The 14,008-nt window shown below is 52.6% G+C and overlaps 4 protein-coding genes across 4 annotated transcripts; all 4 read right to left on the reverse strand.

Annotated features, from left to right (window-relative positions):
• Positions 1-230: 230 nt before the first annotated feature.
• On the reverse strand, positions 231-3,517 carry J4E86_004377 (uncharacterized protein; the record flags this gene model as incomplete). Its single annotated transcript, XM_051444919.1, has 3 exons — positions 231-389; positions 444-1,718; positions 1,769-3,517. The coding sequence occupies 3 exons, from the start codon at positions 3,515-3,517 to the stop codon at positions 231-233; spliced, it is 3,183 nt and encodes a 1,060-aa protein (XP_051304544.1).
• A 1,462-nt stretch (positions 3,518-4,979) lies between these two features.
• J4E86_004378 (uncharacterized protein) lies at positions 4,980-6,893 on the reverse strand (the record flags this gene model as incomplete). Its single annotated transcript, XM_051444920.1, has 3 exons — positions 4,980-6,703; positions 6,755-6,839; positions 6,891-6,893. 3 exons carry the CDS (start codon positions 6,891-6,893, stop codon positions 4,980-4,982), a joined length of 1,812 nt encoding a protein of 603 aa, XP_051304545.1.
• Positions 6,894-10,710: 3,817 nt separating this feature from the next.
• On the reverse strand, positions 10,711-11,568 carry J4E86_004379 (uncharacterized protein; the record flags this gene model as incomplete). The annotated part of the gene is made up of 1 exon (XM_051444921.1): positions 10,711-11,568. One exon carries the CDS (start codon positions 11,566-11,568, stop codon positions 10,711-10,713), a length of 858 nt encoding a protein of 285 aa, XP_051304546.1.
• Positions 11,569-11,852: 284 nt separating this feature from the next.
• Positions 11,853-13,502, reverse strand: J4E86_004380 (uncharacterized protein; the record flags this gene model as incomplete). Its single annotated transcript, XM_051444922.1, has 1 exon — positions 11,853-13,502. One exon carries the CDS (start codon positions 13,500-13,502, stop codon positions 11,853-11,855), a length of 1,650 nt encoding a protein of 549 aa, XP_051304547.1.
• Positions 13,503-14,008: the final 506 nt, after the last annotated feature.

Raw genomic sequence — 14,008 nt, forward strand, 5'->3', positions numbered from 1 at the left:
AGCGACGTCTGCGCCTTCCACATCTAGGAGTACTGTCACTTTGGAAGGAAGCCTGCACACTTGTCATGAACCTCGAAGAACTAAACGACGTTGCAATAGTATACTTGAGAGGAGACGTATAAACAAAAGGATCAACCCGCTCAATGACCTGTCGGCATCCGTCACATCCTAGCGAAAGCGAAAGATATCTCAAAAAGGCAACCTCAGTCCGTCCGGTGAAAGAGACCGCCTTAGGTATACATCCTCTTCGCATCACGATAACCCCCACCACCGCGCATATCATCCTCGAAAGCCTCCGCGACCTCAAGCACACGCTTGACATGCTCCATACTAAAGACCGACTTCTCCGCAAGCGCAATCGACTGCGACGTCTTGACCGTATTTTTGATCTGCAGAAATTGTTAGCCGACATCCACGCATATCGCAACAACAACAAAACATACCTGTCTCCCATTCATACTCCTCTTGCTCAACTCATCAAAGTCCACCTCGGTAAACGGCTTCATCACCTTCGTTCCCTTGTCCTCTTTCCCCTCCTTCGCAGTACCCTCCTCATCACTGTCTTTATCCTTGCCCTTCTTCTTCTCGGCCTCGGCGTCACGACCCATCTGCTCCACCTTGCCAATATGGTGCTGCCAGATCTTCTTCCTCGCATTGGCTTCCAGGTTGTCGTAGCGGATACCCATGTGAATCCTGCTCTGGAACGCTTCGTCAAACGTCTCTACACGGTTTGTTGTGAGGAAGAGGATGCCTTGGTAGTACTCTGTCAGACGCAGGAACACAGATACGAGGCTGTTGCGATGAATGTCGTGGGGTTGGCGCGCTTCGAGAAACACGTCTGCTTCGTCGAGGAGGAGAATAGCGCCCCAGGAATGCGTAATGTCCATTATGCGGTTTAGATCGGTTTCGAGTGAGCGGCTGTTTGTGCCTAGTTCGCCTGCCGAGACGGCGTAGAGCGGACATTTGAGGTACTCGGCGATGGATTCACCGGTCAGCGTCTTGCCTACACCGGGTGGGCCGTGGAGAACGACGTTGAGGCCTTTACCTTTGCCTTGGATGACGTCGTCGATGGTCTTTGCGGCGTTGAAGCGGTGGGAAGAGACGAGGCCTTTGAGGTTCTGCTTGATGCGGCTGGGCAGGACGAGGCTGGAGAAGGCTTCGTCGTTCCATCTGATGTCGTCGATGCCGGCGAGCGAGAATTCGAGCCAGAGTTTTTCCGAGAAGGCGAAGCCGAGGACGACGGGAGAGGCTATGAGGAGCTCTTCTTCGGTGAAGCATTGTTGCTTGTCCTCTGCCCCGTCTTCGTCGGTCTCGACCTGCTTGTCGGGACTGTCGCCCTTTTCCTTGTCGATGACGCTCTGTGGCACGCGGATGGGGTGTTTCTTGCCCTTCTTGTCCTTCCACATGACGATGCGCATCTTATCTTTCTCCTCGTCTTCGTCGCCCTCATCAGATCCACAGCAGCAGTCGTCACTATCGTCATCGTCATCATCGTTTTCCTCATTCTGTGCAAGCTCGTCTTGTTTGAGATACGAGAGCGGATAGTTGGGATTAATGCGGCGGAAGATGGCGGGATCGACCATGACGCGGCCATTGATGATAAAGCGGATGATGTTGTTCTTGTGCTTCATGTACGCAATGCCCTTCTGGAGGCGGTAGTTCATGCCTTGGAGAGCGACGAACTTCTTGCCTCGGTCGACGAGTTGCTTCTTGATGCTCTGCAAGACCATTAGCTAATGCACGCTCGATCAACCGGTCAACAACTCACATCAGGATCCTTGTGGTACTTCAACGGATAAGCCGAGAGACTAGTAATCTTCTTGTGCCCCTTGAACGCCTGGATCGTAATTTGATGGTCTCCAAGGCCGAAAGACTTGCCGTCATACTCAAGATACTTGCCATCTACATACCAGGACTTGACTCCTGTCATCCAGCTCTCATACTCATACGCAGTCTCGACCTTGAAGCATCGCGGATCATCCTTATTGTGATACGTGGGAGTGAAGGCGATCGTGTTCGGCTTGAACAATGCCCAAACGAGGTCGTACGTGATCGTACCCGCTTTGAGCATGGGCCGGAGAGCCTTGCGCGTCGCAGTGTAATCCTCATCAATGTAACTCAGAAGTAGTTTGCATGATGCAATCTGCTGTTTGACACGCTTCTGCTCTTTCGACTTCTTTGCCTTCTTCAGCTTTGGCTTCAGCGTCTTCTTGATGTAGGTCTTCAATTCGTCGTAGTAGTGGAACAGTGTGTGGGGGTCAATCTGCGGTATGTCTTCCACCAGGCTGATGCTCTTGCAGTCCTTGAAAACTTCTTGGAGTGCGTTGCGAAGTAACTTGGATTTGATATCCAGTTGTGTCTCTTGATACTTGCCTTCCCAGTTGAGTCTCCTGCGCACGGTGAACACGCAGTCAAACTCGTCTTTTTGGTCGGCGTTACTCTCGACGAGTTTCCAATCGCGTATCTTCATGTCGAAAACCTGGTCGACGCGCTTGAACTCGAGGGCGTTCTTCTTGACTGGCTTATCAAGCTTCGTAGTGGATACGGCGGCAGCCGCAGCCGCAGCGTTGAGAGAAGCTTGTTGCGCCTTGAGACTGTTGAGCAGACCACTTACTTTGGTCACTTGTGTGTCAAGGGTATCTCCTGGCAACGGAGGCTCTAGCGGCGGGGTCGGCACAAGGAGATCATCCTCGGAAGACGATGTCATTGACGAAAATTCAGATAATTCAGCCTTCTTCGCTTTCTTTGCCTTCCGCTTGGCTTTCCCCTTTGCGCGTTTACGTCTCGATTTCTCGTCCTCGGAATCCGACTCGCTGTCGGATGAGCTCGAAGTGTTAGAGCTACTGTCGTCGCTAGAGCTGTCTAGCTTCTTGTTCTTCTTCTTTTTGGCTTTGGCTCGCAAGGCCTTCCGGCGGCTCTTCTTGTCATCTGCCTCTGAATCTGAGTCCGAACTTGAGTCGGAGGTATCAGCCGAACTCTCATCCTCGCTTGTTGAATCATGCTTTCTACTTTTGCTCTTCTTGCTCTTCGCCTTCGCCCGCTGCTTCTTCTTCGCTGCTGCTCGTTTCGCGACCAACTTCCGCCTCTTCTTACGCTTAGCCTTCTCGTCCTCACTACTCTCTTCCGACTCACTGTCGCTCTCAGAGCCACTATCATCCGATGTAGACGTCTCTTCTGCTTTACGCCTTGACTTCTTTGATGCGTGTTTCCCACGCCTGCTGACACTCTTCTTCTTCGCATCGACTAGCTCAGACTTGGGCACCTCAGTATGCTCGACGGAAACGGCTGCCTGCTTCTCATCGGTAGTCTGAGCTGTGTCGGTCACATGGGCTTCGACAGTCTCTTGTGAAGAATCCATCTTTGGCTCGTGCAGCGAGATGTCGTCCGGATCGGACTTCACGGAAGGGGTTGCAACAATGACAGGTGACGATGATGAGGTGTCGGAAAGCTTTTTGCTAGCTTTGGCAGGTAAGGAAGGTTTGGTGGAAGAAGTCTTCGAATTGTCCGGTCCGTTCATGGGTCGTAGACTTGCCAAGATGCGAGGCTGGCTCTCTCCTATTGCTTAACTGTTGAGTATGCTGCGGGAGACAAGGGCCAGGAAGAAGTCGTAACACGTAAACTTGGGGTCCGAGTCGTTCAGGAGATGTAGCAATTGCAGATGAAACAGTCTCAAGGCTGAGACAAGAGGAGGACCTAGGTCTCACACCCTTTTAACCACCGACAGAGCCGCAAGGTGAAGTCTAACCTCACTCTGTCTCTTTTCCCGACCCACACCTTTCTCTAATCAGATCTCTCGCCCACACAACACACTACTAGGCTGCAGTCTTGTATTACCGTCCTCGGTTACCCCGCAGTACCTAATCCTGGATCTGGCAAATGGCGAGCTCTGAATAGCGAACTCCGACAAGGCTGAACTTGTTGGGAGCCAGCGTGCTCAACTAGATCGTCTTATCACCATATCAGTACAGGGTGGTGGTGGTGGTGGAGTGGAGGCCGCACATACCTAATGAACCTCTTCAGCCGAATCTGCTGCCTAGCCACGACCTTCCTGTAGGAGCAACGTTTCGTCGATGTATTGGCCTGAGCAGGCTACTCTGCATGTAAAGGCTGGTAAAAAGGCGATGTCGTGATGACCGGTGAGGAGGTAACCAATGTCAAGGCAGAGCGTAGCTCAGCCTCGTCTGACAATGCCTTCAGCCTTGCAGGAGTGTGGACGCGCTCGCTTTCGCCGGTCCCAATCAATCTTTCATGGTTTATCTGCACCTCTCTTTCTCGAGAGCATGTATACGGATCACAGAACTCGGCCGTCGACTGCGTGACGATTCTTATACCTGCGGACTGGTTCGGTGGCGCTGCGGCTGTCTCTACATCACACTTCCCTGCGTTGCCGGTAACGCAAAGATGCACTGTGCTCTCTACGCACATGCATATTACCAAAGTGGCCCACCAGTTGACGTTGTGTTCCCATCGGCTGCTGCTGAGCTGCAGTGATGGTCGTTCGTGTGTCGCGCTGAGTGGCCCTGCCTCACCAGGAAGGAATGCAGTAGCTGCATCGGCTAGGTATCGAGCGCATTACCGAGTACCCGTGGCCAGCTCGCCTCACTTATCCCATGCTGCACGAATATACAGTCGCGCATACATTAGGGGCCTTGGTGTTGACGAATTTCTAATCAGAAGTATCTGTCGTTCCCTAGTGGATCGAAAGCAAGTGGTGTATCTGAGAAACAGCGAAATCAACCTCAATCCTACAAACCCAAAACACTCTCTCATAACGAAAGAAGCGCGCTGTACAACGCCTCATCAATGCATACAGCGCCATGCAGCACGCGCAAAACACGATTCGTGCGCACATGTGATACGCTGACCAGACGCCAACCGCAAGCTTCCGGTTCTGTCATGCAGCTCCAAATAACGCCCCGCATTACCGAAGACAACGACGTGATGCACGAGTTTTGCCGTCGCTGTAAGGGTATAGGCACCTACGAACTCGTCTTTTTCTTGCCAAAATGCATGTGCCCAAGGCCATGCTCCTTCGCATCCTTCATCTCACTCTCAGGCTTTCCATCAGGTAAATCGTTGGTATGAGCTGCTCCTGAGACGTGATACTTGAAGCTCTCTGCAATTCCGCCAATGTGGCCCCCGCTCTGGTGTGACCCAGTAGGCTGGTCTGCGGATCGCGAGTGGCTAGCAATATGACTAGAATTGTCAGGACGATCTGGTTGCGTGGGGTCTGAGATTGCTGTTGTCGGCCCACTCCTTGTCGCGTCTGTGCTTGTTCGAGAAGCAGAACCGTTCGGCTCCATTAAGACTCTTTCCCCATTCGGGCCATGTGGTCGGACATGCTTGGTGTCACTATCACCGCTGTCCCTCCGACCGGGAGCTTCGACAATGGTGGTACCCTTCTTGTTCTCGCTTCGGACGCTGTTCGCTCGGCTGATATCGGACTTCTCGTTGGGTGGGCTCGCTGTGCGGACACCTAGATCTTTGTCTTCGGACGGCTCCACGCCCTTGGTACCCCTCCAATCTGCGGGCTCGGCTTGTTGCACTGGCTCACCCTCCTTCGGTTCTGTAATGACAACACCAGGTCGGCCCTCTTCGCTAGAGAGTGCGCGCCAGACTACGGCTATGCGCTCGAAAGCTTGTGTGCCTTTTCGGGATGAGCCTTTAATGCCGTCCATGGCTTCCCATGCAATCTCAAAGATGCCCGACTGGTCGACATTGCCGTTCTGCTCAGGACCGTTTCCTTCGAAGTATGTGTTGAACCACACGTGTGCGACAGCTGTGACCATGGTCAGATCGAAGGCGGCTTTGTTACGACGCTCGACGTCAATGTTGATGTCGTTGGTGGGCAGGACTACGCGCTTGGAAGGTCGGAAAACAACGTCGCCTGTGCCTGTGGGTAGGCTCTCGCGCGATGATCTTGGCTCGGCCGTGGCGCCATCGACATTGGTCTGCTGCTGCTGCTCGAGGGAGGAAGTGGAGCCATTCTTGGGACCTTCGCTCGTCTTGGATGGGCCGAAGCCGTTCTTGTACATGACCTCCTGCACTGCCTGTGCCATGCCGGTAGTCTTGACTTCGCCCCGCACAATCTCCCTCTCGTCGCGGGTGAAGGTGTGGAAGTTCTTGATGAGCTTGCCATCCTCGACGAAGCCCTCGATCTGGATCTTGACACCGTCTCTGAGACCCCAGCAGTGCACCTCAAGTATTTCGACCTGCCGCTCGACATACAACTTGCCGTGCTTGGCCCAGCGATCCACGTAGTCTATCCATCGGAGTTGGCTGGGGATGCTGACGCCTTTGCCCATGTTGGGTCGCATGCGCCGCTCGGTGAAGCGATCCAGAGCCTTGTGCACCGGCCAGCCTTCCTCGCTGATGAGGTAACTGCAACTAGCAGTTCCCGATCGCCCTTTCCCGGCCTTGCAATGTACGACGACGACCCGCCCCTCCTTCTCATGAAGCCAGTTGCGCATGCTGGCCATGATGTTCGGTATCAGGGCGAAAGGCGGCGGGTGGTGATCGGGGAAGGGATAATGGTAGACGCGACCGTAGACCTCCGAGTCGGGGTAGCCCGTCCCTTCAGCGCGAAACTCCCATATGGCCCAATCGTCGCCGTGTTTCGAGTCGAGAAACTTTACGAGCGAGTCAAGCGGGTTGCGATAGGCGCGCTGCGGGTAGGTGCCACTAGGGCCCGAAGTAGCGATTACTAGACGCTGTCAGAGGGAAGACACTGGAAACCTTCTTGGGGCGACCGTACTGTTGTCGGTCACATAGCACAGGTCGAGGCCAGCTTCAGCATGCCTGGCGCGAGGGCCGGCTACGAGTTGCCGCAAAAGCGACGCCTGCGATGGTCAGTTCGATCTTCCATGGTGTCGTCTTTCTGTTGTGCGCACCATTATTCCGGCGGTCGTCTGAAGTATCAAGGAGCAATATTGCGTGTTGGCTCATGGCGGGAGTCGAGGCGCGAGGGATGCTGCCTCTAGGCGCGGGCAGGCGCGACCGAAAGGTGGGTACGTCACCCTGCCCGGCTTCTGCGCTAGGTGTCGGTTCCTGCCCAGACCTGATCACCTCCCGCCACCTTAACATTTTTACTCGCCACACGCCTCACAGCCACATCATATCCCATTTGATATTTGGTCATGCACGCGAGTACCGCAACCATCGACTCCATACTACATGTGACGTATGTCGCTTGAACCCACTGACCTGGCTTGCTGCTTCTTTGCCGACTCACCCGTTTCAGCCTGATCCGCATCAGGCTGTCATCTCAAGCAGGCATACAGCAGACCCGGCCTTGTCTCAAGATGCAAGATCATATGAGTCTCTCTGTGTAAACATTCTCTAATATTACATTGTAACAAAAATCGCCTGCTAGATGCCCCCTTTCCGACCAGTGCGTCCGAAATTTGACGACAGTTCTTCGTCGCCGCGTCCGTGTTGCTTGGGCATCCTACCACGTGCTGCGCCCAATTACTGCCGCTGACAATAGCATCTAAGCCTGGGACATTAGTCGGCTTCGACGTCATGTCTCTCCTCTACCACTCACAGATTATACCGGCGTAGCATCAAGTTCGTATGCGTCAGTCGACACAGTGCGCCGGCGTTGGCGTAGAACAGTATTCGCAAGAGCAAGGATTCCTATGACCGCAGTCACAGCTGCTAGATATGTTCCGATGACATTGAAACTAAGCTGCGTCGACATTGGCTCGGATCGTAATGAGATGTCCATGGCGCCGGATACCTGGCTTCGAGGCTTAACGACTGTATACATCAGCACATGTGATGTAACAACGCAGAGCGGACAACTCGTACGAATTCAGCTCAAAGGTAAGACTCGGATTTTACCACACTGTTGAGACTGAAAGTGAGAGGCTGTTGATGAAACGTCCTCGAAGTGGACGCAAGACAGCTGAAATGAACTTTTCCTTCTATCGGGACAAATATTTATACGTTCGTCAGAGTCGATACTCGCGTATCCTCATCTCGACTATTTTGTCTTAGGTGCAGCATAAGGCGCCGTATTTCTGCGGCATGCGGAACTTGCTATATCCACGAAGTTGCGACAGAGGCGGAAGTTGTTCAGAGGCGAAGGCTCCAGTGCGCTATTGGATGACCATGTTGTGAGGCGACAGAACATTTCTTAATTCCATGCTACCCGTCGCAGGTCGCGGATGCGTAGCGTCGTTCCACGGTGCGCAATTGGATGCCCGCGCCAGCGGGAATATCGTTATTTTTGAGGTAGTTCTAAACTCGCCATATGAGAAGCTCTACCTAACAGCAACGATGCGCCATTCGTTGACCAAAGTTCTTTCGACCGCTACTTCTTCCTGTACCACTAGCCGATGCATGGCGACCGCGGGGAACAGTACCTGCATCCGCGCAACATGCGCCATTGGTTGGCGACCATGCGATAGGACTCGATTGGTTGATACGTGCATAGAGGGACGCGAGACACACATACTGACACCGATGTATCTGGATCCCAAGGAAAACTTGATCGCATTTAAACCGTACAGAATGGCCAATATTTTGCAAGAGCTCATACAGTGTTCTTTCGACCAAGGATACGCAGCGTCATGCCTGCAGCGGCTCGCGTCTCACTAAAATGTGGCAGGTGTCGCACAGACAAGCAGAAAGTAAGCAATCGGTAAGCAGTTTCACATTATCGCTGACGTAATCTTTGTAGTGTCTCCCTCTGGGCCGCACATGGCCGGAAAGATGCGATCGATGTAACAAAATGGGACATCAGTGTTCAGAACCGCGACCGCCCGGTTCACACAAACAACCACGAGCTGTTCCTGTCGGGTCCACCTCGAACCATGCTCTCGGATTACGCCGATTGGCTTCCAGGGATGATTCTAGTGGAGGCTCCTATCATGGACCAGATACCCGACTTTCTCAAGCAGATGTGACAGCATTCAAGACCCGAGAGGCGTATGTCATGCAAGCTCGTTCACGTTGTTTCTTAGGCAACTAATTATCTGTAGTGTACTGCTTCTGTCAGTCGCCGAGGTTGTCAGCATGGCTATTGAAGAGCTTATCACAATAGCCACCCAAATGATTACGCCATTCATACACGATACGCGATACTCAGATCCGAGAGACAGTATGCCGCAAGTACAGTTGCTTGTGAACAATCTGCGCTCTTTTGCCGACGAACTTGAATCTTGCGCACTCGAATCGGGAGCTGGACTTGGTGTCTCTCTGGCTCAATCTGCCCTGAAGAATACAAGATTTGCCAAATCCGGGCTATGGACAGAGCATCAAGTTTTATTGGAGATTGAGCGTCACAAGACTACCTCATGGGACACTGCTGAATACCCTGGTCTTACCCACGCGCTCCAGACGAAGCTGTTCCGCGATCAGCCTCATTTGCTGAGGGATGACGTTGAATCTTTCTTGCTATACAGAGAAAAGTTCCTGGCCGCAGCTGACGACCTTCTCAGCCGAACGCCACTGCAAGTGCCGAGTGCTTTGAAATCTTCGCAGTTTTTCGTGCCTTGCGCGTTCGCTAGCATTCCTGGAGTCGCTGCAAGACTGTCCCGACGCAATGCTCCTGATTGCCTTGGTAGGTCTGTATCACACATACTACATGACGCCAACAGCCTGAAAGAATGGCTTCCCGGCGACATGTACACCATCGATAGTCTTGGACGCACGAGTCTATATCTTGCTTGTCGTGGAAGAAACCATAAGCGTGTGGAACAACTCATTGAAGCTCACGTTCCTAACGCGCAAGCTATGAATGGTTTATATCCGTTGGATATAGCAGCCATCTCTGGAGATTTAAGGATTTGTACAACTATCTGGAAGATGGAGACCGACTCTCGCAGGACTAGCTCCGCTTCGGAACCCTTCTCGAGCGTAGACAGCCGATATGACAGCAGCTTGGGAACCATGCGTCGGTCACCAATGATGTGGGCTGTTTTCTTCGGGCACGATCGCATCGTCAAATTCTTCCGAAACTATCGAGATACATATCCCAATATTACAGCCTTAGAGGAGGGCAATCTCTGCAATGCCATCGGTCTAGCTGCCATGCGAGGACACGGAAACGTCATCAACTACCTGTTGGAGAGTAATTACTTCTGCGATCGGGTTGACCTCAATGAACGCAGCCCTCTCTGGCACGCGGCAAGCAGTGGGCATGTATCCACTGTGGAGCTCCTGTTGAAACAGCCAGTGTTCTTTAACCGAAAGGATAACGATGGCTTTACTCCACTTGCCATTGCAGCATACAAAGGCCATTCAGAAGTGGTGGAACGTCTTAGGAACAGAGTAGACGTTTCTCTTTCGACAATTGAGGGGTGTACTCCATTATTCCTCGCAGCTTCTGCAAGGCATCGGGAATGCGTCAAACTGCTATTGATGCCTAGCGCAACAGCGCTAGGCTTTTCAAGTGTATGGAGCATCTTTGCGATGGCGCAGTTGCACGGCTATCATGAGATTTGCGCTGCATTCCACGACTACGACGAAGCCTTTACAACTTCCGAATTCCACTACGGCTGATGCCCTCTGTGACTAGCTTACACTGCTGCCAGGCCCCTTCCGTGGCGGGGTTGGAAATCTTTCATATACTCATTCTTTCCATGTGGGCATACAGGGGACTGAACACCGTTGAATGTATTGTAAATGGTCATGTTTCTTTGTCTTTGCTGTGCTTGTATATGAGCTTTGCTCTCGGTATAAGTCTTATACCATAAATCCCTGCTGCTAGTCTATAAAGCCATTCTGTTTCATCCACTTCTCACACATGCTCGGCCAATCGCTCACCGGAAGGCCTGGCGTATCCAGCGCGAACCCATGCGGTGCATCCGAGAAGACGTGAAGCTCTACAGGGGCACCAGCTTTCATGATGCCTTCAGCGAGCCTATATGCATTCACCACCGGCACGACCGGATCATTTCCAGCATACACTATGAAGGTTGGCGGAACTCTGCTCTCCAACTGTACGTCTGGCTGCACCGTATCGTAAAGCGCCTGTTTCTCTGGCGGCTCCAGCGCTGGCTTGTTCGCAATGATCTGGCGTCCTTTTGCATTCGTCGAGATAGGCGCATAGCCAATAATAGCGAATTCGAGGTATGGAACACCACTTTCCGCATTCGGGTTGCTCCAACAGGTAGGATACGTCGAGAGTAGCGATGCAGCGAGATGACCACCAGATGAGAGACCGCATACAGCCTTACGACCTTTTGCAAAGCCCTTCTCGTCAAACATTTCAAGAGCCCGCCTGGCATCGTCTACTGGCGCCTGACTGCCCGTCTCTTTATTCGGAAAACGATGTATGAGCACGAAGACATAAAATCCTAGCCCTGCTAGCCACCTCGCTACCTGCACACCTTCTCTTCCCACCATGAGCTCGACGTATCCTCCTCCACCTAGAATAAGGATATTTCGTCCGTTTGGTGTAGACGTGGTGGGCTTAAAGGCGAAGAGCCAGGGACGTGTGACGCTTGTTGCGACGGCCTCGTCGATGCCATTGGCGGTGTCGAGTGCGAAGGCTCCTTCGATGGGCTCATCATCGTACAGCGGCCATGCGTAGTCTGCATTGAGAGGGTTTGAGGAAGACATCGTTGCTTTGGAATGATATGGGGTTGTTTTGAGTATCGATGTACGGGTACACATGTGTTCTTACGCTCGGGGTACGTAGTTTGTCTCGCGGCATCATTGCGCCGAAACTACCGAGACAGTGTCCCATGGTTCCAAACGATCTGACAAGACTTAAAGACCAAACCTAGGACGCTTCCGTCCGGCGAACGTCTTGGTATCGCGCGAATGTAACGCATATCGATTCTCGATTGAATTGCCAGGAAAATGCAAGGTTATATTCAAGTATTGCGCTGCATGTCGTCTGCCTAACCGCTCCTCTTGTACCCACTCCTACTCCTCAACGTCTCGCCATACCTCGCCAACACGAATGGTATACACGCACCCAGAATACTCAAACAACCCAACAACGTGCACGCCCACTGCGGACCCAGCCGCCGAAACATCTGGACTGCGAAAAGAGGAAAGGTTCCGCCAAGTACATATCGCAATATGGCGTTCGAAGCCATGGCACTGGCGCTGTACAATGGTCCGTAGGTATCCGTAATATACATCATGCACGCCATAAAAATGAGCATGTTACCCATTCCGAAGAAGGCTTCGGCGATGGTCGGTACAATCCAATGTACGCGGTAAGCGGCCGACCATCCGAAGAGGAAGAGGCCAATAGTAATAATAGGACCGCCGGCGAATGCAAGAGGCAATCGCTTCTCAGGTGCTAGTCGCGACGTTGCGAAGGCTGGTGCTGGTATCTTCTCTGCAATCGCTTTGCGTACGCGAGGCAGGTAGTAAAGCTTACTGAAAGACACGATACAGATAGTAGCAATGATAACGCCAACGCCCAAACCCAGGAATGTGTAGCCTGTGGAGAGACTGTCGAAGCCATACTCTGTCGCAAAGACGTATGGAAAAGCGGCGAAGAAGGCGTATAGTAAGCCGAAGTTGAAAGCAGAGTACGTATTGAACGTGGCCACGATCGGCTCAGTGAGGAGCATGTGCATAGGTCGAGTAAGCGTCTTGGTCGCATATGTACTAACAATCTTCGGCAACGACATGCCTTCAGTCGGCGATCGCGGGAGAGGAAGATTTCGCTTCTTTGCGCGCTGACGCAGGAGGACGGGCTTATACGACTCCTTGTAGAACGGTGCAGGTGCAATGACTAGCACAATAGTAAAGAAGAGTATCAACCAAGACGTCCAGCGCCAACCACGTGTCCGTGTCACCGCAGCACCTAGAATGGGTCCTAAAGCTGGGCCCATGAACGGTGTTGCGACATACAGCGACATGGGTCCAGACCGCTTCTCAGGCGGCCAGATATCGCTCAAGGTACCTGATCCCATGCTCAGACTGGGAGCAGCGAAGAAGCCAGCCCAAAACCTCAGCACCACCAGACTAGCCATACTCTGCGCGAAACCCGTTCCGAGGATGAAGAGCGCGAAGATGGGCAGGCTGATGAAGATGAGGGGTCGTCGTCCGAATGTCTCGCTCAGAGGCGCGGCGAATGGTCCGCCGAAGGCCAGCCCGAGGGCGTATATGGAGTATGCGAAGGTTGCGATGAGCTGGGTGGAGTGGAGCTCTGATGCTGATTGTTCGATGGCGGGTGTGAAGACGGATGATGCGAAGGTTCCTACAAATGCGATGCCTGATATGGTGTACGTTTGATACCACTTTCGCGCTGCACTCCAGTTATGAGGGTTCAGAGGATCGTCTGAACCGTCCCACTCCAGCGCGGAAGGACGATCTTGCGATGAGGCATGAGGAGCGCTTGGTGTTGCTTCTTGGCCAGCATTCGGTGGAAAGCCTTTCTCAGGGTCGATGCCTGGATTGAAGTCTGCTATGGTCGACGGCTGGCGACTTTTGTCATTGTCCTTTTCGATGTTGACGGGACTTGGTGGTCTTGTCGATGCTGCTGTAGTATTCGACCAGGAAACGGGTCGTGAAGCATTCGGAAGCGCCATGCCGTGTGCTTTTCACCAGACTGTAACTTGGGAAGCAACAGCTGGCAAAATTTCGACAGAACTTTCGCAGGACATGACAGAGGCGCTCGCGCCACGATCTTAGTATGACCCACCACGATGAGATTCCGATAAGCAAATGTTCTGAACAGACGGCATGATCGCCGCTTGTGTGTTAGTTTGGCGTTGATCAGATATGGACAAAGAGTTCCACGATCAGGATTGGTAGGTATCGAAACTGTACATGGCCGATCCTGGCTCAGATCTTTCCAAGAATCGGCATGGTGAGCTTGTTCGAGATCAAGATGCGGCTGAAATTGTGGATCGTGTGAAGCTAAAGTTCGGGACCGTGCCGGGCGCTACACTGGCGAGTCGAGCATGATGACGTCCTTTCTTCGATCTCAACATTTTGTAGTTACTCATAATGATCACAAGAATACCAGGTAACTTCTTGATGCGCGTAGAGAAATGCGCTCACATAGTCGAGAGTTGCTATCCTTTTCGGTCGC

The sequence above is a fragment of the Alternaria arbusti genome (assembly GCF_024043155.1).
Source record: "Alternaria arbusti strain BMP 1465 chromosome Unknown scaffold_4, whole genome shotgun sequence".
Taxonomy (NCBI): Eukaryota; Fungi; Ascomycota; class Dothideomycetes; order Pleosporales; family Pleosporaceae; genus Alternaria; species Alternaria arbusti.